At 43.2% G+C, this 24,556-nt stretch overlaps 1 protein-coding gene across 1 annotated transcript in view; it reads right to left on the reverse strand.

Moving 5' to 3' along the window:
* LOC106569164 (adenylate cyclase type 1) overlaps window positions 1–23,616 on the reverse strand; it is a 52,994-nt gene extending 29,378 nt beyond the window's left edge. Inside the window, exons 1-4 of the mRNA XM_014140214.2 lie at window positions 22,689–23,616; window positions 15,181–15,330; window positions 14,477–14,595; window positions 2,402–2,513 (exon numbers count right to left, since the gene is read on the reverse strand). Of these exons, the coding sequence (XP_013995689.1) occupies window positions 2,402–2,513; window positions 14,477–14,595; window positions 15,181–15,330; window positions 22,689–23,297 (990 nt within the window). The 5' untranslated portion in view covers window positions 23,298–23,616. The remainder of the gene's footprint in view (window positions 1–2,401; window positions 2,514–14,476; window positions 14,596–15,180; window positions 15,331–22,688) is intronic.
* Window positions 23,617–24,556: the final 940 nt, after the last annotated feature.

Raw genomic sequence — 24,556 nt, forward strand, 5'->3', positions numbered from 1 at the left:
GACTTGTGAGGCATTAGTGTATAGGTTGTAGGACTGTCTTTACCATGCATGTATTTATTTACAATGTACTGTACCTACAGGCTGGCCATGACCTTCTTCTGAATAACTGGTAAGACATACAGTACTGTAAAGCAAGAGCATTGAAGGCATTCTAATATATCAAATCAAATATGTAATAATGACAAAATAACCAATGTCACAAATACTTCTAGGAATTCCCTTTTACTGTCTTGACTACCCTTCATCACTTTTAGAAAAACTACAGTTGTCTTGTCCGATTCTGTTTTTAATGCATGTAAACAAACAGACTTTTGTTCTATAAAAGCAAAAAAGGTTTGCTTGTAATCCAGTGGATTAAGGGATTGCACAGGCATGTGCACAGTGTAAGTAATGGGGGCCAGATTACAGAGAGATGTGGGGAAATGATCTGCTGGGTGTGTGTGAATGGGTGGGGGTCTGAACCCTCTAACTCTAACACAACAAATACGTGTGTCAGCCTAATATCAAGGTCTGGAATTCCCTGTAGAAGAGAAGGGATGGGTTGAGGCTACTACAGTAACAATGCCTGTTGTGAGAGCTGAATCTTAGAATTTATTCTACATTTGCATTTTACCTGACTGTAAGAATATCAATGATAATCGAAAAATCTAAATAGGCCAAAACAAGGTGAAGTACTAAAGTGTAAAGGCTTTTTTTGTTGTTGCATGGACTTTCAAGGCACCAACATAGCAAGAGAGTTGCTAAGAATGAAATACTGTATATTCACAGATGGACCGTGCAAATATTTTTCTTTTGACACTGGATGGAAAGATTGGGACAGATGTAACTTGTATTAGTCCACTTTCCCCTCTCCTTTACTCAGTTCATTCAGACTATCACAGAGGAGACAAAGGAGCTTTAGTCAGGGGTAAATCTGGGATGGATTAAGAGTCCTGTCATCTCTTTCTCAGATGAGAGCGCGTATAATCATATTAAAAATCATATGGGGCCCTGATGTTCCTGATGACATCCTACTAAGCTGTAATGATAGCGGCAAGAGCCAGTCGACTGTATCCCACATCCTTAAATGAAGACAGACACGATCCATATGGCTATGGGTCAAAAACTGACCAAAGCCTACACAGACCAGAGAGCAAAAGGACAGTCCCCTGGTCTAAGACAAACGGAAAACATTAGACAATTGTAGGTTGAAGGCATTGTCTTACGTCAGATAGCGCATCAATTCCGCCTGCATTGATCAGTCTCATATCTCACAAAGGGTAATGATATAGATTGAAAGTAGTTCGGCCACAGCATGCTGTCATAAATGTTGAAAATATGACCTAGGTGACAGTGTCTGCTGAACCCCATTTCTGCCTCAAAACAGTCCGTCTAAAACAATACATCTCTATAATGTTCATGTTTTTTGGTTTAGGTTGAAGATACCCAGGTTAGAACAAGTTATGATTCCATGTGCTGTAGCTAACTAGCATATTTGGTTAAACTGTTTAGAATTCTTCCTCATTTATGCAAAACGTTATGGGAAATTAGAATCCTCTTGTCTTAACCTTTGTTATTTTCAACCTAGTTTTTGTAGAGAAAATCGTAGTCACACCATTTTTTATCTAGCAAAGGAGTTTTGTGCTTCACAAAGCAGTATTTTATGAAGATTGACAATGTTCATGAAAGCTATCTTAAATTTGTCCAACATTAGCTTGCTAGCTGAGCCAGTCACACCTCATATAAAACGAATGGGATGCTGCTAACCAACGAGCTACCTTGTGCTGCACACACAATGCTGAATGCTTCCACCAAAAGTTAGCTAGCTAGCCACTTTAGTAGCTAACATTATTATGAGTTTTCATCTGTTTTCATGAAGCAACTGCCTGTTCTGCTGCGAGCCTTCGTAGTAGCCTCCTGAATCAGCTGCTGCTGCGTTTAGCTGACCCAATGTTACAACATAGCGATCGCGGCAAATCAACTATGAATTGATTTCTGATAACATTCCTTCTTACTTTTGGGGCAGCATGTCTACAACTTGAGGGTAATTAAACAAACCAAGCAAGCTGTTTAGCTTTCAGTAAGGTAGAGCTAGCTGGCAAGACTGTAAGCTAGCTACAAGTTCTGTGATAAGTAATTAATAAACCTTCAACGTCTTCCTCACTGATAAAGCAGCAATTACTGAAATCCATGTGTCAAATTCCAAATTACCACAGTACATGACTTGGTGTTAGCACTTCAACAATAGGCACTAGGGTATCATGTAGGTAAAGATGGAACACGTGACTGTATAGCAACTGAACAACACCTTGACCATGTCAGCATGTCTAGGAGCCACAGAATGAGAATGATAGTAAGTTCCATAAGTGTCCAGCAGTAGACAGCCAGAGAGAGAGGGAGGACAGGAAAACTGTAGACTCACCGTGGCCAGCTCATCAAACTTCCCAAAGAGCTCGTTGAGTAGTTTGACCAGTTCCTGGGCTGTACACTGGGACGCCAGACTGGTGAACCCCACGATATCAGCAAACAGGATACTGGGAGAGAGAAGGAGAAATAGTTAGATACAAGTGATTTTTTAAATTTAATGTTCATTTAACTAGGCAAGTAATTTAAGAACAAATTCTTATTTACAATGACAGCCTACCGGGAAACAGTGGGTTAACTGCCTTGTTCAGGAGCAGAACAACAGATTTCTACCTTGTCAGCTCAGGGATTCAATCCAGCAACCTTTCAGTTACTGGCCCAACACTCTAACCACTAGGCTACCTGCCACAACATGCTAAATCAGACTGTCTCATTGGATTTGTTAAATTACATTTAGAAAGCGACGCCAAAGTGGAAGTGAGTGAGCATTGTCTCTATTCATAATGTGTTTTCCTCCAATCAATCAAACGTTGTATTTAACGGACCGTGACAGCCAATGAGATGATCCCTGTTCTGTTCCACTGACTGACTGGCAGTGAAGTCAAGCAGATGAACTCAGAATAGAAACATGGATAATTCTTCCCTAGATCATTCTCATAGGAATCAAACCAGAGCCATGCTCTGTTAGGAGCTAGACAGAAATATAAATACATCTCAACCCTTAGACAAACTAACTAGATGAGTAAATATTATAAGCAGACACAACTCATATAGGGCCCAAAGTTTGTCTTGACTGGGGAAAATTCTGGCCCCTAGTTACATGGTGTAACAGGTCCTTAAGGGGACCTAACAACATGAATATGTATCTACTCAGACCTGAGAAGCTTAGTTATCTTGTATGGAATTGTCCTAACTGCTGGGGGAGCAGGGGAGGTGTGGTAAGGGTATCATTCGTCTTCATCTACAGATGATGATTGACCATACTGCTTTGCATGTCTGTGTTTAAGGCTCTCGTGGTCGAAGCGTCCTGATGTCTTTCTTTGAGATGGACTTTTCACAGTGTGACAGAGCGCGCACACACACACACATACACACACACACAATGTGTCCCTCCGGCGTGACGATCTGTGAGCTACTAAATGCCAGTTTGTCATATACCAGATGTCAATGGAATGAACTGCAATGGATTCAATTTACTGTGATTGTTTTAATTGGAAGCCATCTACGAGCAGCAAACATTTGGGGAGAGAACTTGACAGATTGTTCTCATGGTGAAACATGAGCTGTGGTTAAACAGCCATTTTAATGCAGCTCCAGTCCTATCCCACAGCCCCAAACCTAAATAGCACCAACCCCCAGCTCCCACCCCAAAACCCACCCCAGACACAAAATGAATTGACTCTTAAGGACATGAACGCTTTCTGAATCAAACAAATCATCCTATTAGGGCCATTTATATGATTCGATGTTATTAGCCAAATGTTGGATATTGTCCTCCCCAGTGCCCCATCACCAGGCCAGGCAGACATAGTTGACCTTCCCATAGTTGACCTTCCATCATGTCCCCCACCCAGATCTCATCTCATCACATTCCAGGGATCATCTCTTCTCTCTCCCTAGTATACTAATGTGTGGCGAGGTTAGGAGCTGCTCTGACAGCAAAAACTAACACATTTCTGTTTTATCAAGTGTATAATGGACAAATAAAGATTGTATTTTATTGTAATGTCAACAGGTCCCTCTGAAGCAGCCAAGCGCTAGGTAGAACTAGACCCACACAGCGACCCAGAGGGGGTCAAGCCTAGAGGTCCCTCAGGGGTGGAGTGTGTGTGTGTGTGTGTGTGTGTGTGTGTGTGTGTGTGTGTGTGTGTGTGTGTGTGTGTGTGTGTGTGTGTGTGTGTGTGTGTGTGTGTGTGTGTGTGTGTGTGTGTGTGTGTGTGTGAAGTAGTCGTTGACATCAAGGCTCATGTAAAGAGCAGGACAGAAAGATTCTGCTTGATGAGGTGGCTTGTGTGGGGCGCAGCACACACAAGCAAACACACATGCACACACACACACGACACGTCATCAACAGGCATAAAGCCCCCAGAGGGCCCTGCTCTAGGAACACTAGACCTGCCAGGTGTGACAAGAATGTGTCAGGTGGGATTCAGCAGACGACTGTGACGCAACCTGTCTGTCTGTCTGCCTGTCAGGGATTACGCAACAATAGCAGACTGTCAGCAGGATTGGGCATGTTGCAGTAGTGGTGCATGGGTAAAATCAATGGGGAAGATAATCCAGGAAAAAAGCTATATTACAACCTGTGTTTTGATAATTGCATTGTTTAACCCATTAGTTCATACACCACCTTGACAACATGGTGACAACAGTCACACAGTGGCAGAATAAATTCAATATCACATTTTTTATTTGTTATTATATATTATTTATTTTTCCTTTTATTTATTTGTATTGTTTATTAGTTATATTTTTATTTTATTTGTAGCTTTTTTAGTTTATGATTTTTTTTACTTCAGTTTATTTAGTAAATACTTTTAAATACTTATTTTTCTTAAAACTGCATTGTTGGTTAAGGGCTTGTAAGTAAGCATTTCACTGTAAGGTCTATCTATACCTGTTGTATTCGGCGCAAGTGACAAAAATTTGATTTTATTTGTTTCATCACAAAACCAGAGAGAAACCTCTATCCGGTGAAGTCCACAAAGCAAATATTGGATGTAACAAACAGTTACATGACCTACAGCATGGTAAAGCAAGTCAATGTTTTTGACATTTTCAAAATGTATTTAGAACCACAGAGAGTTACCGCAAGTCGCAAAGAATCCAGGAGCTGCCTCCACTATTCCAGCACTATTTCAACTTCCATATTTCAACATCAAATCACCTATGCTTAGTGTAATACAGTGACAATTTAAATATACCAAAAACAATTTAGTGTAATTAACATAAGCTAAATATCATATGGCTGTCCATGGTACTGATTTCTGTGTGTAGACCTGTGTGTGTATACACACGTGTGCAAGTAGAAAAAAAACACGTTTACTCACCCAACTTGTAGAGGAACGCTATGACAACCTCTCTTTCATGTTGCCAAAACGGTCTATGACTCCTGTAGTGCACGCTTTTAATATTTGTTGTCCTAGACTACTAAAATACTTGCTTGCTTAACTTCCTTTCATGGGAAATGATGAGACAGCTAGTTAACGTTAGCCTATACTACATCTAACTTAGTTAGGTACATATTGATAAAACAATTGTTTTGGCCTTACTGCTATTAGCCCATACAAACGCATAACAGATTCACTACATGGAAAAACAGATAGTTCCAAAAAAGGAAGTTTGTTCTGAAGTATCTGTCCTACATCTGAGAGATATAAGAAAGATCAGGAAACATTTGTTGTTGTTTTTTTTTTACATGTATTAACCCCTTATTTTTGGCACTAAACAGTCTCCATACAGGTCCGCCACCTTTAAAAAGTTTGGGGTCACTTAGAAATGTCCTTGTTTTTAAAAGAAAAGCACATTTGTTGTCCAGTAAAATAACATAAAATTGATCAGAAATACAGTGTAGACATTGTTAATGTTGTAAATGACAATTGTAGCTGGAAACGACAGATTTTTAATGGAATATCTACATAGGCACACAGAGACCCAATATCAGCAACCATCACTCCTGTGTTCCAATGGCATGTTGTGTTAGCTAACCCAAGTTTATCATTTTAAAAGGCTAATTAATCATTAGAAAACCCTTTTGCAATTATGTTGGCACAGTTGAAAACTGCTGTTCTGATTAAAGAAGCAATACAACTGGCCTTCTTTAGACTAGTTGAGTTTCTGAAGCATCAGCATTTGTGGGTTAGATTACAGGCTCAAAATGGCCAGAAACAAAGACCTTTCTTCTGAAACCCTTGTTCTGTTCTGAGAAATGAAGGCTATTCCATGCGAGAAGTTGCCAAGAAACTGAAGATCTCGTACAACGCTGTGTACTACTCCCTTCACAGAACAACACAAACTGGCTCTAACCAGAAAAGAAAGAGGAGTGGGAGACCCTGGTGAACAACTGAGCAAGAGGACAAGTACATTAGAGTGTCTAATTTGAGAAACAGACGCCTCAAAAGTCCTCAACTGGCAGCTGCATTAAATAGTACCCGCAAAACACCAGTCTCAACGTCAACAGTGAAGAGGCGACTCTGGGATACTGGCCTTCTAGACAGAGTTTCTCTGTCCAGTGTCTTTGTTCTTTAGCCCATCTTAATCTTTTCTTTTTATTGGCCAGTCTGAGATATGGCTTTTTCTTTGCAACTCTGCCCAGAAGGCCAGCCTCCCGGAGTTGCCTCTTCACTGTTGATGTTGAGACTGGTGTTTGCGGGTACAACTTAATGAAGCTGCCAGTTGAGGACTTGTGAGGCATCTGTTTCTCAAACTAGACACTAATGTACTTGTCCTCTTGCTCAGTTGTGCACCGGGGCCTCCCACTCCTCTTTCTATTCTGGTTAGAGACAGTTTGCACTGTTCTGTGAAGGGAGTAGTACACAGCTACAATAGTCATTTACAACATTAACAATGTCTACACTGTATTTCTGAACAATTTGATGTTATTTTGATGGACAAAATATTTGCTTTTCTTTCAAAAACAAGGACATTTCTGAGAGACCCCAAACTTTTGAAAGGTAGTGTATACTTCCATAAATTTTTTCAATTGGTACTAGGGGACCTTCAGACGAGTTTTGTTAGGCCTGTGGGCGTCCTAAAGCAGGCCAAACCGTTCTGATGGTACAGATGATTCTGTGAGAAGACTGATTTTCAGGATGTCTCATGGTGTAACAAACACCGCTCTAGCTGTCACGCCCTGACTTTAGAGATCCTTTTTATTCTCTATTTTGGTTAGGTCAGGGTGTGACTAGGGTGGGTACTCTAGTTTTGTATTTCTATGTTGGGCTGATATGGTTCCCAATCAGAGGCAGCTGTATCTCGTTGTCTCTGATTGGGGATCATATTTAGGCAGCCTTTTCCCACCTGTTGTTTGTGTGATCTTATTTTGAGTCAGTGCATGTAGCACCTCTGTTGTCACGGTTTGTTGGTTGTTTCTTTGTTTTTGTTGTTTGGTTGTAAAGTTTCACTAAAATAAAATGTGGAACTCAGAGCACACTGCGCCTTGGTCCTTCTCTACACACAAGCGTGACAGAAGATCCCACCACCAACGGACCAAGCAGCGTGCCCAGGAGGAGCAGGGATCCTGGGCCTGGAAGGAAAGCCAGGAGTGGAGGACATCCTGGACCTGGGAGGAAATAATGGCAGGAGACAAAAGCCTGCCATGGAAACAAGCGGAAGCAGCGAAGGAGGAACGACGACGGGTTCGCGGCCAGGACGCAAGCCCAAAAGACAGCCCAAAAAATGTTTTTTGGGGGGCACACGGAGTGGTCGGCAGAGCCGAGGGGTGAACCAGAGCCAGTCAGGGAGTCGAGTGAGGAACTTGACGAAAGATTCCTGGTGTGCGTTGCGCTGCACGGGCGTGCTGAGGAGCGTGTCACCAGTCCGGTGTCATATGCACCAGTTTCACGCATCTGGCCTCCACTGCGCCTCCCCAGTCCGGTACGTCCTGTGTCTCCTCCACGCACTCGCCCTGAGGTGTTTTGTCACCATTCCGGTACAATGTCTGCCGGTTCTACCCACCATGTCTCCAGTGCGCCTCCACAGCCTGGTGCGTTCTGTGCCAGCCCCCCGCACTTGCCGTGCGAAGGTGGTCATCTGTCCAGGACGCGTTGTGCCAGCTCTACGCTCCAGACCTCCAGTGCGCCTCCAGGGTCCAATATATCCTGCACCAGCTCTACGCTCCAGACCTCCAGTGCGCCTCCACGGTCCAGTACATCCTGCACCAGCTCTACGCGCTGTATCTCCGGTGCGCCTCCACAGTCCAGTACGTCCTGTGTCTTCTCCCCGCACTCGCCCTGAAGTGCGTGTCACTAGTCCGGTGCCACCTGTACCGGCCCCACGCATCAGGCCTCCAGTGTGCCTCCCCAGTCCAGTACGTCCTGTGCCTGCTCCTCGCACTCGCCCTGAAGTGCGTGTCACCAGTCTGGCGTCACCTGTTCCAGCTCCACGCACCAGGCCTCCAGTGTGCCTTCACAGTTCAGAGCTTCCGGCAACAGTTCTCCGTCCAGAGCTTCCTGCGACAGTTCCCAGTCCGGAGCTTCCGGCGACAGTTCCCAGTCCGGAGCTTCCGGTGACATTTCACAGTCCGGAACCTCCGGAGACGGGCCACAGTCCGGAACCTCCAGAGACGGGCCATGGTCCGGAACCTCCAGAGATGGGCCACGGTCCGGAACCTCCAGAGACGGCCCACGGTCCGGAACCTCCTACGATGGTCTACGGTCCGGAGTCCCTGGCGACGATCCACGATGCGGAGTCCCCGGCGACAATCCACAGTCCGGAGTCCCCGGCAATGATCCACGGTCCGGAGCCTCCGGCGCCGACCCACGGTCCGGTTCCTCAGGCGACGAACAACGGTCCGGTTCCTCCGGCGACAATCCACGGTCCGGTTCCTCCGGCGACGACCCATGGTCCGGTTCCTCTGGCGACAACCCACGGTCTGGTTCCTCCGGCAACAATCCACGGTCCGGTTCCTCTGGCGATGATCCACGGTCTGGAGTTTCCGGCAACGATCTACGGTCCGGAGGTCCCGGCGACGATCCACGGTCCGGAGCCTCCTGCGACGATCCTTGCACCAGAATCGCCACCAAAGATGGCAGATCCGCGAGCGGAGAGGGGTCTACGTCCAGCACTGGAGCCGCCACCGAGGCTAGATGCCCACCCGGACCCTCCCCTATAGAGTCAGGTTTTGCGGCCAGAATCCGCACCTTTGGGGGGGGAGTACTGTCACGCCCTGACTTTAGAGATCCTTTTTATTCTCTATTTTGGTTAGGTCAGGGTGTGACTAGGGTGAGTACTCTAGTTTTGTATTTCTATGTTGGCCTGATATGGCTCCCAATCAGAGCCAGCTGTATCTCGTTGTCTCTGATTGGGGATCATATTTAGGCAGCCTTTTCCCACCTGTTGTTTGTGGAATCTTATTTTGTGTCAGTGCATGTAGCACCTATGTCGTCACGGTTTGTTTCACTAAAATAAAATGTGGAACTCAGAGCACGCTGCACCTTGGTCCTTCTCTACACACAAGCGTGACACTAGCTCTGTCACCTTTCACTGCAGATGCGGAAGTGCGACATCGGCGAATGCGGTGGAATGAGACTCATCCAATGCAACAAAACAGATATCTCTATCTTAAATTTACAGCTTTTATGGGTATTTTTGTATTATGCTAACTAGATATCCTCGGGGGCCCGGACATCGACTTTAGGGAGTTAATGCTACGGGCTTGTCATACTAAATGTCATTCTCTCGTTGGCCAGGCAGGATCAGATACATGGGCTACAGATACTGAAACAGAGGGGCGCGGTTTCGCTTACTGAGATACTTTCTCTGGTCTAAAACATTCAGCTACTTGCGAATTGAAGGAAAATTATGAAAGAGGCAGACAATTGGTTTGTAGGCTGCAAGGATAAAGCAAGCCTCTTTTGGTAGGATGAGGCAGATGGCATTCTTTGCTGACTGGATAATGCTACTGAGATATCTTTTTGCTGTCATCACATTGTTAGTTCACAAACAGGCAAACGGGTCTGATGCATTGCTTTCCCAATTTTCTTTGCATCTCTACTTTCCTCTCTTTCTTTCCCAGTATAATTCTGTACACACCAGTGCACATTCTCTTCCTTATTTTCTCCCTCTCCTCACTGCAACAGAAACAGACACACACAGATTATTGTGCTGTAAATTGAGAGATGACTAAATACAATCTCATTTGAAAGCATCTATTAAATTAGACTACACAGTATTACATTATCTAGTTTACAAAGCCGATGCCCATATCAAGAAGACTTACACTATTGCTGGCATTTCATGTGTGGTTATGATCTGTAACATATCATGGTTTTACTTAGTAAAGGGCAACTCCGCCACTTTTCAGCCTCATATTCATTACCTCCAGCACCAAACAAGTGTCTACATATGTGAAAATGGCATATTTCTAAGTTTTATAGAAGATTTTTTGTAAATAACGTTAAGAAAATACCCTCCCTATGGCTAGAAACACATTGCAGGTTTTGAAAATTCTTGTTTTTCTTACTTTAAATCCTACCCTGTGATGGCACAAAGAAGCATTTTTTTGGACCTTTCTTCTTATGTTTTTATCACAGATCATAGAAACGCGCCATTTTCACATTATGTAGACACTGGTTTGGTGCTGGAGATAATTCATATTTGATGATGAAAAGTGGTGGAGCTGCCTTTAATTTTTGCAACACTTCATATTTTAATTGTTTTATTTTTAGGATTATTAGTACTGTATAATATTTAAGTGTGTAGTAACTTCCCACACCATGCCCACACCAGCACCATATCATAATAGTCCAAGCTACCTTAACCCTCACACTACCGACTGGGGCCATTTTGACCTCAGAGGCATATTTTTTATCATAGCCCAAAGGTGTTATCCATACCAGCAGAGGGTGGAGGGGAACCTGTATCAGTGAACTTGTCCAGGTAGACAGATCATCTACAGAGATTGTCCAGATAGACAGATCATCTACAGAGATTGTCCAGATAGACAGTTCATCTACAGAGATTGTCCAGATAGACAGATCATCTACAGAGATTGTCCAGATAGACAGATCATCTACAGAGATTGTCCAGATAGACAGATCATCTACAGAGATATTGCTCCCTGTGTACTCACCTACGATTGTACTTTTCTATCCCACGTACTGTATGACTTTGTACAAAATCAAAATTACCTTTCGCGCATATAAAAATCGGCTAATGGTATACAAGGCCTGCCAATGGTATAAATACTTGATACAACTGCAATACAGAACTCAGATACACTCTGAATCTACACAGAGAGCTGTACTGGTGTGTGTTCTCTGAAAAGTAGTTATTCTAGGGCAAATCTCAAAAAGTATTTATTTGAATCCCGGTTTTTCTGGAGACAATAATAACTTATACATAGAGGGGGACCTGTATCAGTGATCTTGACCTGATAGACAGATCCCCTGTAGAGATGGAGCACCTTATGTACTCATCTATTGTTATAACTTGTCAGAACTAGGTTAAAATGACCTTACATTTATGCTAGGCTGCAGTCAAAACAGCTCATCAAATTCTGTCAGTGGTATGAATACTTGGTAGAACTGTCATACAGAAACCAGCTACCCTCTAAATGTACACATAGTGCTGTATTGGTGTATATTCTTTGAAAAATAGTTATTCTACGGGAAATGTCATATAAATACCAGAATTCCTATAATTATTCAATATGTGCAACTTGTTTCACTAGCAGCAATGCTAATGCTGGCTGTGGGGTAAGTAAATAATTAAAACTCTAACGATCATTGGATGAATGACTTTTTGTCAATAGAATTAAGTATATTTTAAATGTTGGTGTACTGCCCCTTAAAATGGCAGTCGTTTTTGTCAAAATATGTATTTAGAATTATTATTTTTTAAATGATACTACAATTAAATTATGGTAAATCGTCTTTTTAGTACTTATGGGGATAGTAAGCGCACATTATTTAAGGGAAATCTTTACATTTCTGTTTAACAGAATATGTGAATGAATTGTAATTTAGCAAAAATAACAGTCTCTTTAGATTTATTTTCATCAGATAACATTATTTACATGTCTAATGATGTTTTTATAATAGTTTCAGTTGATATTTTGCTATGATTGTTGGTTTTTCCAAAAGTTTCTACTTGGGAGTCAAAATGACCCCCGTTGGTAATCTATGTACAGTATGTAAAATATGTTGGTAGTATGAGAGTTAATGATCTGATTTATTTTAAACCATATAACGCCCACAGTTGTGGAAGATAATAATAACGTATTGACTAAACTGCTGTAACATTGTTTACTTTGCAGTTACTGCCCACCCAAATCCTATCATCCACCCCCTGCAATATGCTTGGATCTCTTATAATGGATCGTCAGTGGGCACTAACTGCATGTGAATAAGGCCTACAGTAAAGCCCTTTGGTGCAGTGAGAGGCGTAGTGCAATCAGAAGCACTCCATTGAGATGTGTCCATGCTTAACCACCACACACACACTGTTTTATGCAATACAGTTTAGTCTCCACTGCAGAGGCTTAATGCCGAGGCTAAGCAAACTTCCCACCGCACACCTCAATGCCCCAACGCCCCTCTGACAACATAAAGGAAGAGAGAGGGAGGAGAGAGAGAGATGGAGAGAGGGGTCTCGGGGAGAGATGGAGATAGGGGGCGGGAGGAGAGAGTGATGGAAAGAGGGGGCAGGAGGCAAGAGAGAGACGGAGAGAAGGGGCGGGGGGACAGTGAGATGGATAGACGGGCAGGGGGAGAGTGAGATGGAGAGAGGATGAGGGGAGAGAGAGATGGAGAGAGGGGGTGTGGGGACAGTGAGATGGATCGACGGGGCGGGGGGAGAGTGCGATGGAGAGAGGGGTGGGGGGGATAGTGAGATGGAAAGAGGGGGGAGGGAGAGAGATGGAGAGAGTGGGCGGGGGAGAGAGAGAGAGAGATGGAGAGAGAGGACGGGGACAGGGGGGAAGGTGTAAACAAATTACTTAGACATCAAAGCTGGTTAATCATATGAAAGCAGATCCACCCACAAACCTCTAATTGATCACTGGCTGTTTGTTTACTGGACAGGGAGGGAGGGAGGGAATACAGAGGGATGATGGAGGGAGGGAAAGAGAGAGAGGGAGGAAAGGACTCCAAAAAAGCCCTCTGGAAGTGGAAGAGATACTGAAGTCCATGAAGAAGCACTCAGTGAACCCACTAAATAAATCGCTGGTCCCCCTCCAGCGAAACCACAGTGTATCGGCCAGTAACATTCTGTGCAAGCTAATGCCATTTGGCAAAAACTGACACCCACCACTGACTGAGACACAATTCCTCTCTGTCTGCTCACAAGAAGCTCTGCTCAATGCCAACGTAACCATTACAATAGCAAACCCTTTAGCAAACCCAACAGCATCCCAACTCATACATGTGTCTATAAATACACTGGTAATGGTATAGTGGATTGCTAGTGGTATGAGGCTCTTTTAACTGGAGTTTAAAGCTCTAATCTAGAGGAGACAGCGTGAGCAGGTAATAAGATGCTCTTATAACTGGAGTTTAAAGCTCTATTCTAGAGGACACGGAGCGTGAGAATTTGAGCTCAGCCAGTAGGGGGCTTGGTTTGGCAGCCAAGGCAGGATATTGCTTAAGAGCCGGAGGAGTCTACTGCTCACTGAGCGTTGCTTAATCCACCTTTCACTGGAACCTAGAGGAACTATGATTCCCCAGGCCATGTTTCCCTTCCCCAGGGACCCAATAAGATGTGACGCTCCCAGAAGTTGTCATGTTCACCCATGGGCCATGGCATAGTGCCCTGGGTCCGGCCAAAACATGGCGGCATCCTGACCTTGGCGTGAGTTGAGGTTGGGGGAGCGTTCACTACAACTCACGTCGTTAGTTTATTATTGTGAAAAATTGTTTAGATTTTCGCCCACGGAACCAAAACTTGCCGGTTCTAATCCTGTGAGGGACAGTGTATCCTTAAGCAAGGCACTGAATGGATGATGGAACTACTCTATTTAGAAACGCAATATAATATTATGCAAGTGACCTTGAGTTGGATAGGGGGTATATTTCAGTGATACAAAAAAACACAGCAAGGAATGAATATTACAATCAATCGCCATTCTGCAGTAACGATGGATTTGGATGCAGGGTCTTTCTGGGACAAAGCACTCTGCCGTAATGTTAGATTGTGTTACTCTCTCTCCATCTCTGAGTTTAGCTACATCCACAGGGCATGTTTGGTTTCCTTTTGTGGAAATATTATAACACAACCAGACAGTATTTATGCTTCTACTTTTAGCTGAAAATGACTAAGAGGAGAAAATGTCTCAGTCTGTTAATTCATGGCTAAATGAGTCAAAGAGGGTGTAGGCAATATGTGTGGGGAGTTTTGAGTTGTTTTAAATGAACCAATGCCAACTTTCTCACCCTGACGCTGGGTTGGGAGTTTGTAGATTGGGTGGGTGTCCTACCTGACGTTGTCATGGCGCTGGATGTAGATCTTGTGGAAGATCCTTTCAGGAGGCTTCAGGAAATCTTCTTTCATCTCCATCGCCACGTTCCTTGGCAACAAACTCATCAGAAGGCGCTCCTGTGTGTGTGGGTGAGAAAGAAAGAAAGAAAGAAAGAAAGAAAGAAAGAAAGAAAGAAAGAAAGAAAGAAAGAAAGAAAGAAAGAAAGAAAGAAAGAAAGAAAGAAAGAAAGAAAGAAAGAAAGAAAGAAAGAAAGAAAGAAAGAGAAAGAAAGAAAAGAAAAGAAAAGAAAGAAAGAAAGAAAGAAAGAAAGAAAGAAAGAAAGAAAGAAAGAAAGAAAGAAAGAAAGAAAGAAAGAAAGAAAGAAAGAAAGAAAGAAAGAAAAGAAAGACAGAGTGACGAGAAGGAAAGAAAGTTATACTGTATCAGACTTGAGAATAGGAGAGGAGAGAGTGTTGGTGCTGGTGCAGATAAGAAAAGTGAGAGACAAAAAGGTGGTGTATCAAACAGAATTGAAAAAGTGTGTGAATGAGTCACCAAGTGTGATAAAAAAAAGAGAATGGAGGGAAGAAAGGAGCCATGCATAAATGAGACATCATACACGTGATTTTAACCTTATGCCTTCTGTTAATGTGTGTGTGTGTGTGTGTGTGTGTGTGTGTGTGTGTGCGTGCGTGCGTGCGTGCGTGCATGTGTGTTTGTACCTGTTTCTCATTCTCGTCCTCCATGCGTAGCCTCTCCTCGATGCAGTTGCGTGCCTGTAGGAAAGCCTTCCTTTGGGCTCGCTCAGTCAGGATGCGCACAAACAATCCAGACAGGTTCACACTGGTAAACAGCACTGTGTTGGCCACCAGCTACAAGCACAAACAACAAACAACACAACATTATGCCACTTAGCATATGCTTTTATCCAAAGTGACATAGGATCCCTGCAGAAATTGAACGTATGACCTTAGAGTTGCTAGTGCCACGCTCTCACCAACTGAACTACACAGGACTACGTTCTTAAGGCAAAGACTGTCTTAAATAGCAAATACATGTATTGACTGTCTGATAATTGTACAAAGTACATACAGTATGGTGATAGTGAAACTATACTTTGACAGGTAGCTAGATAACATGGCTATGCGCCCATAGGATGACAATTCCCCCATCCACAGGTCACGAGTGGTCACTGAACGTTTTGATGAGCATGAAAACTATTTAAATAATATGCCACGGCAGTCTCAGTCACCAGATCTCAACCCAATTGAACATTTATGGGAGATTCTGGAGCGATTCCTGAGACAGCGTTTTCCACCACCATCAACAAAACACCAAATTATGGAATTTCTGGTGGAAGAATGGAGTCACATCCCTCCCATAGAGTTCCAGACACTTGTAGAATCTATGCCAAGGAGCATTGAAGCTGTTCTGGTGGCTCTGGCGGCTCGTGGTGGTCCAATGTCCTATTAAGACGCTTTATGTTGGTGTTTCCTTCATTTTGATAGTTACCTGCGTTATATCTTTAAAGGGGAAATCTGTGATTGCTACATCCATTTTTGGACTTCTAAATTCACATATGCTGTATACCCATAGATTTTTAAAGAACATAACTTAAACATTTTTAGTTCAATTGTCTTATCCCATCAGAACCCCAAATATAAGCTTGTTTCACCCCTTTTGTCTGGAAACAATGTAATTGAAAACAAGCACTGTATAGCCTCAAAACATGACTAAAACTATCATGGATGGTCAGTCCATGTATCCATGTATCCATAGCTCTGTCAATTAATTGTAGAGAGGTACAATTTTCCAGTCCCATCCCTCAGTGGTGGGTTGTCCGCTTGTTATTGTTTGAACTGCAGATTGCCCCTTTAACGCATGAAGGGCCAGGTGAAGCTGAGGCATCAGAAACCATCTGGCCTAAACACATAGCACACTGACAGACTGATGCACTGTATAGATATAGGAAGAGAGAACAGCTGTACTGTACATTCACAAACATTATTTTGAAGCCAAAAATAACGTATTTGCTTTGTCTTGTCTTATTACACATTTGGAAACTATCAATCTATCAGTGTGTGTGTGTGTGTATGATGAGTTACATCATTGGAAGCCAGCGATGCAGACAACTACAGAGAGTGTCTGTCTGGGTGAAATAGTTGAGTGTTCTGCTTCATATAGGTAGGCCATCTTTCAGCTATCACACGCCAACCTCTCCCTGGCTCAGATGGGTCATGGCGCGCGCGTGTGTGTGTGTGTGTGTGTGTGTGTGTGTGTGTGTGTGTGTGTGTGTGTGTGTGTGTGTGTGTGTGTGTGTGTGTGTGTGTGTGTGTGTGTGTGTGTGTGTGTGTGTGTGTGTGTGTGTGTGTGTGTGTGTGTGTGTGTGTAAGCTGTGCTTCCAGCCGAGCATAGGACATGTAGGAGAGAAAACAACAGAACAACAGAACAACAGAGGCTGGAACAGTGAGTGTTTTCCATGTGGCTGGGCATGACTGGTCCTGGCACAGTGTGACCTTTACAACAACAAAACAAGGCCTGTACACAGAAGCACACATACACAAATACACACACACACACACTAGTCCATTAAAACTCTGTATAACCTCAGCCAGCCTTCCTCACCAGGAGCAATACTCAACATGGAATAATTTATTCCACAGACCCTGATTGGGGATTGGTCACTGGTGTTTACAAAGTCTACTGTAATATAGGTAATTGATAGAGTATGATGACTGGTGGCGAGAACAAGCATTTAGAAAACACAATACAGGCAACAGCAGCCAATGGGTTGATTAGTTATACAGTACTGTACTGTAGGGTTTGTGATTGTATTTGATGAGGGCAAGCTTAATACTGTCAACCTGACTACCAACTGTTATAAACGAGGATCTGACCTGACCCCCAAGGCACAAGAAATCCTTGGTCTCACAAGACTGCCATACAGACGACGACCCTCGAATATCCGTCAGTGTGTTGGTGGACTCTTATAACAGAAGTCAGGTAAATAAAGGCTGCAGTGACTAATCAGGAGAGGGGAAAGAAAGAGTCTAGCCCAAGTCCTTCTCTCTCTGACTGAGGCGAAGCATGGCTATTGTTGGCTTGTTTACACCACAGTGAGATTCTGAAGAGAAGGTGGTCTATAGGTCCTGTACGGTTACACCGCTGAGCTCATCTTCAGGATTAAGGGATTAGCTTTCCCTCCCCAGGCTGCACTCTGCTTCTGCTAGCACTGTCCTTCACACAGTCTTCCTGGCCCACATACAGTACAGGCTACAGGCGTGAGATATTATAGGCCACATGCTAAAAAACTAAAACCACACACAACCATAACCTGTAAGGAGAAGAACTAGAGCTGATTTGATAGAGCTCAACCTATCCAGAGAGAGAGAGAGAGAACTTGTTGAGATTGTCAAGACATTTTAGGTATTTCTGTCCTGAAATAACTTATCTAGCTTTGCAATGCCCTTTATTTAACTGTCTGGTTGTCTGGTATCTGGTTCAGATCCTCAACCTTGGCCTACGTTGATTCTGCATCAAGGACGTTTTACCCTCATCCTCCAAGGCCTATGTGGACCAGATATTCCCCATGAAACAGAGGCATATGTGAACCATGTCTGAACACTGTCTGTCTGCTCTCTCTGTGTGGTCCTGTTTGTTTTGTTTCACTCTGTCTGGTTGTCTGATATCTGGTTCAGGTCCTCTACCATGGCCTACTTTGGTTCTGCTCAAGGATGTTTTACCCTCATCCTCTGAGGCTTAAGTGGACCAGATATTCCCTATGAAACAGAGGCATATGTGAACCCTGTCTGAACACTGTCTGCCTGCTCTCTCTGTGTGGTCCTGTTTGTTTTGTTTCACTCTGTGTTGGCGGTGTAGGATGATATGAGGTTGGGTCAAATTATTAGACATACACTCTCATATCAGCTTGATTTTCCATCAGACATGGTGGCTGATCACTTGATCTCAAAGGTGAGATTCCAGTAAATCTCGGATGTGCTTCAGAACAAGTATAATAAGTGAAGAGGCTTTCCATTTTCAGATAATGTGCTCTGTGTTTTCATAATTGACATAGGCAGTTGCAATATATAAATGGGGAATGGTACATTTGAATGGGAGTGTGTTTTCATAGATGATCCCTATTCCCACGTCTTGTGTGATATTGAAATTCATACCATAGACCCAAGTCATATCAGTCACACAGGCTATTTGGAAGTCAATGGGGTGAGACAGACACAGCTCTATAGGCTCTAGTGGATACTGCTCGGCCGCTACCTCTAGCAGGCTTGAAACTGAGCATGCATGTCGCACATGGCTAGTCGAACGCCAAACGCTTCATTGAGACAATGTTGAAACATCAATCCATCAGGGCGAGTCAGTGGCACATTTTTATTTGTGCCGATGGAAAGCGGTTTTGACATATATTCATTGATTGATTTATTTTTTATCGATCATTAGAATTCTTGATTTTTTTATTGATCATTATATTATATATATATAAATCAATAATTATATGATAATGACATTCATGGGAGCGGGATTGCATTTGCATGCTCCTACATACTGTTGCTAGTGAAAGTCTACACACCCCTTGCACAGTCTTCACATTTTGCTGCCTTAAAATGACATCTAAAAAGAGATGACCACATTTGATGATTTTCCTATAGATCTACACAAATTACACCTCTTTTTAAAAAGTGTAAGAACATTTTTTGGGAAAAAATGTCCAAATTCATGAAAAAATATGTTTTCAATGTATTGATTGAGTATATCAATGTATTGATTGAGTATGTCTCACAGCCCATTAGTTAATACTTGGTGGAAGAACCTTTGGCAGCCATTACAGCTGTGATTCATTTGGAATAAGATTCTACTAACCTTGCACAACTCTTGGGGCAACATATCCATTGTTTTTGTCAAAATTACTCAAGCTCAGTAAATTTGGTTGGGAATCATTGCCAGACAACAATATTCAATTCTTGTCACTGATTTTCAAGCAGATTTTGGTCAGGACTGAGACTACTAGACCATTCAGGAACACTCAGCACCTCTTGGAAAGCCATTGTGTTGAGTCTTTAGCATTAGAATTTGTGTAACTGTTCTGCTGAAAAATAAAACTATTGCAAGGTTAGGTTTTCAGCAGACTATTGCAGGTTTTCCTCTAACTTTTTATCTGTCAAATGTATTTTGACGGTAACATACTCCCCAGCCCCTGCCGGAAACAAGCATACCCATAACATGATGCTGCCACCACAATATTAATCTTATTCAAAATGATTCACCAATGATGTTTCCACCAAGTATTAACTATGGCACACCATTTTTGATTTAATTTAATAAAATCTATTGACGCAAAGCGTTAAAAAGAGGAGCAAAGTGCTTTTCTTTTTACTGATTTGCCTCATGATTTGTCAACTCGTGCACAATTTCTCTGTCCTTCACATCAGAGTGCTGCTGCAGGCTCTGTGCGTGTCTTGACCAATCAGATTCACAGAAAGGTCACACGTGCCGGGCAGGTCGCACGTGCCGGGCACAACGCACAAAGCTGAAGGCTCGCTCTCCACTTTCCGCCGGCATTTATTTAGCAAGCATGATAACACATGATGAACGCCTACAGTCTCTATGTCTGCCCTGCTGTTAAGCAGTTTTATTGACAGGGGTTCAAACTAATGTTTATATCTGTTTGGCCAGCATATAGGCACCCTGTAACGCCTCCTCGATGGCATCAGCTGGAACTCTGTGTTCAGTGCGTGAGTGGGGTCCCATATGACCTTTCTGGCCAGTCTGATGATGGTCTCATCAAAAAATGTCCTGGAGCGAGGAGGGAAGTGTCATGCCTATAATCTTCCTTGCTGTCTTGGTCAGTCTCAAAATGTGGGCATTGAGCTGCACTGTCAGGTTACCAAATCATGTAACAATGCCGTAGGGTAGGACTGACTCAATTGTGGATCTATAAAAGAGGAGCATGATCTTCTGGTTGACTCAATAGACCCTGTGTCGACAAGTGCAAGTGCTGTTGAACGCGTGAGCACACTCTCCACACGGATGTGCCAGCACAGCACACTGTCAATGTGGACTCCCAGGTACTATGAGTTCACCTGCTCAATGTGCTCTCTGTTTACCACTATGGGGCTGTGGTCCCCAATGGACTTAGGGTCAAGGATCATCTCCTCAGTTTTTTTTCACATTCAGTTGTATGTTCATCACACCAGCTGACGAATCCTTCAATCTCTGCCCTGTAGCAAGTGGTGTCAAAGCCTTTGTTTAAGAGCCCGAGGACAGCGGTGTCATCCAAGAACTTAACTATGTAGTTGTTGGGATGCCTGCAGATGTAGTCCCCTATACAGCATGAAGCGTATAGGAGAACTTGGTGGAAGCACCATTGGCAGCCATTACAGGTGTGAATGATTTTGAATGAGATGAATATGCTTGTTTCCGGCAGGGGCTGGGGAGTACTGTATGTTAGGATCAAAATGAATATGAAAGGAGCAAAGGACAGGTAAAACATAAAGAGGAAAACCTGCCATAGTTTTCTAAAAACCTGCCATAGTTTTATAATCAGCGAAACAATTAAACTAATTCTAATTCGAAAGACACAGCAGACGGCTTTCCAAGAGGTGCTGAGTGTTCCTGAAAGGTCTAGTAGTCTCAGTCCTGATCTAAATCTGCTTGAAAATCAGTGACAAGAATTGAATATTGTTGTCTGGCAATGATTCCCAATAAATTTACTGAGCTTGAGTAATTTTGACAAAAACAATGGATATGTTGCCCCAAGAGTTGTGCAAGGTTAGTAGAATCTTATTCCAAATGAATCACAGCTGTAATGGCTGCCAAAGGTTCTTCCACCAAGTATTAACTAATGGGCTGTGAGACATACTCAATTAATACATGCAACCAACACATTTTATATTTTTATTTTTTTTATTATTTTGAAAAAAGGTTCTATATTTTTCTTTCACTTGGAAAAAGAGCAGTACGTTGTGTAGATCTATAGGAAAATAATAAAATGTAATCCATTTTTTAATTCATTTTATAGCAGCAAAATGTGAAGACTGCAAGGGGTGTGTAGACTTTCACTAGCGACTGTATGTAGGAGCATGCAAATTGAATTCAGCCCCTATGAAGGTCATTATCATATGATTATTGATATCAACAAATTAATTATTTATATAAAAAAAGATGAATTATTAATATAAAAAATATATAAATATATGTTAAAACGGCTTTCCATATAATGTGATATATTTTAACATCACTCTTTTTTAACACACAAACCAACGTTAATTAATAAAATATGTAATCAGTCATCTCTCAAATTAAGGGGATGATGACGCAATCTTTGCAAGAGGGAGGGAATCTGATTTCATTGGTCCTCAACTCGTGGCTGTCATTTCATTCATGGTAAGTGAAGTTAGCGGTGAGTTGGCCTGTCCCGGGGCAGGTTAGTTTTGAAGGTATCTTTGTCATAGAAATGTACCTGTTAAAAGGTGACACACTTTCGTATGGCCGGTTATCTCGAATTGAACTCAGAGTTGACCAAAGTTACCTCATTAACTCCTCAACCCTACTTCGTGAGATACCCCTCTGCTCTCCTGTCTGTAGAGGTTATCACAATCCGCTGCACGTCATTGAAGTCCGAGTTTAGATTGAGCTACTGAGCACCTCTCCGTTCATCATCTCGCACAGCCTTGCACTTTCTACAAGCTACTGTAGAGCCTTGCCATGTCTACCAGCCTACTGTAGGCCTACATCCAGCACACGCTCGTTATAAAAAAATGCATGGCTTGAGTTCACAGTTGTTTCTATTCTACATAAATCTAAACCATTATATATATAAACCTAAAATATATTTAATTTAAGAATTTAATTTTGTAGGTCTTCCACAAGCGAGACATTGTAGTACGGTGTGGCTCACTTGGTAGAGCATGGCAACGCCAGGGTTGTGGGTTCGATTCCCACGGGGGACCAGTATGAAAATGTATGCATTCACTACTGTAAATCGCTCTGGAAAAGAGCGTCTGCTCAATGACTGACATGTAAACGTATGAAAAGCTGCCGGTCGCTGTCCAGTTTGACAGTGCTGAACTTCATATTGACATAGGCCTACTCATTGCTTCCTCTCGCGGATGTTATCCCTTATCGGTTCTTCATAAAAGCCGTTACCCATGCCTTGAACAGCCTGGTGGTTAACTATGTATACACACATACAAATTAGTATGCACCCACTTACCGTTCTCCATAATTTCTGCGTCTTGACTGTCACGGAGGTCGCTGTCACAATGATATGAGAGATGGCAATCATTATTCCAAACACTACTGCTAACAGAGTCCGCACGGGCAGGAGCGAGTAGGCGACGAATGTAACCAGCATGAGCTGCCACATGCCCTGCTCCGGGTTGGTCGGAGGCTCCAGCCCCACCGCGCCGAGGGAGAAGGGACAGCAGAGGAACGAGAAGGTGAAGGCGAAGAGCAAGGTCAGGTTGACGATCTGCTGGAGCTGGGTCACCTGTAGGTATTTGACGTTGGTGACAATGAAGAGGGATACGAAGACGATACAGTGGACAGGATGGGACCCCTTGGAGATGGTCAGATTGGGCCCGGAAAGCAACTCCACCACGGCCAGCGTCGATGCCATGATGATTAGCACCGCCAGGGCTTTGAGAGTGGACGTCTGCTCCAGCTTTAGGTTGTAGTTCTGGAACAGAGACTCCAGCTCCTTACAGTCGAACTCGTCCTCGCATGCAATGGTAGTCAGAGGGACGCCGGGTGGACAGTGGCTTTTCTTCCGCCGAGTTTTGACTTTCTGAAACGGAATTTCCTCCATGTCAGGGCCATTCATAAACGAGACACTGGACCACACAGCGCGCCACAGACCGACGCCGGGAAACAATCAAGCACGCAGCCGGCTAGAGGGGATAGCGTCCCGGATCCCTATGGCTGGAAACTGGCGCACGCCACGCAGTATCCACAGGTTGAAATCTGTTGTTCGTGGAGATCAGTCACCAAGGAAACGTGCAAGCATTTTCTCCCCTTGAGGAAGACTCCAAAAAGTAGGCTGTCGGTGGCTTTTGTTTCACTCGGGCGAGGAATACAGTGTGGAAACAGACTCGAACACACGACGGTCGAGTTCTGAATCTAACAGCTTTTCGCTAGGCTTAGATTGGATCACGCCTGCGCATTATGAAGTGGAGATAAGACACGTATTAGTAACTCAACAGATCTCCAACACAAAACAGAGATTTGAGAGGTAGCTAGCACTACAGTCCCCACACAGAGCAAATAACTATCTTTCTCTGGGCTTAGTGAGCTATACTGTAGCCTATTTACTTTAGGTTTAAGTCAGAAGAAGTATGTCGATTATATCTTAGAACAATTAATTTGCACAAACTAAAGTAGACTACTGAGTTTCATGTATACAAATGAGAACAGGTATGGCACTTCGGGGCCTATGCACAGAACACAATTAATGTCTGTGTATATCATGTATCAGCTAACAGGCATATGAATAACATCATTGCTGTATAACTGTTATATATTGCACTATAAAATGATATCCATTTTGATCCATTAAGAGATTGTGTGCATTCCCCAATTAGAGGAACAGTAGCACATTCACATATCTGTGAGTAGCTGTAAAAATAGCAATGCACAAGGGAGGAGGCCACCTGTGTATTTTTATATACAGTTATATCACCTCTGCCAGGTGAAGAGAGTTGTTTGGAAGATATCAGGAATCATCACAGAACTCATGGATGTGTGAATCCTTGTGTGTGTTGCGTGTGTGTTGCGTGTGTGTGTGTGTGTGTGTGTGTGTGTGTGTGTGTGTGTGTGTGCGTGCGTGCGTGCGTGCGTGCGTGCGTGTGTGTGCGTGTGTCTGCGTGCGTGTGTGCGTTTGTTTATGTGCGTGAGTGCATGTATGCGTATCTCTAGGCCTGTGTGTTTGTTTGAAAGAACAAAGGAGGGAGGGAGAGAGGGAGAGCATGTTCTTTCAAGTCTAAGTCATCTTTTTAAAGTTCAAAGTGAAGTTGTCATGTGTAGGAGAGCAGCTTGTGAGATCTGGAGAGGCAGAATGAACACCAAAAAAAGAAAAAAGCATGA

Source organism: Salmo salar, chromosome ssa14, assembly GCF_905237065.1.
Source record: "Salmo salar chromosome ssa14, Ssal_v3.1, whole genome shotgun sequence".
Lineage (NCBI taxonomy): Eukaryota > Metazoa > Chordata > Actinopteri > Salmoniformes > Salmonidae > Salmo > Salmo salar.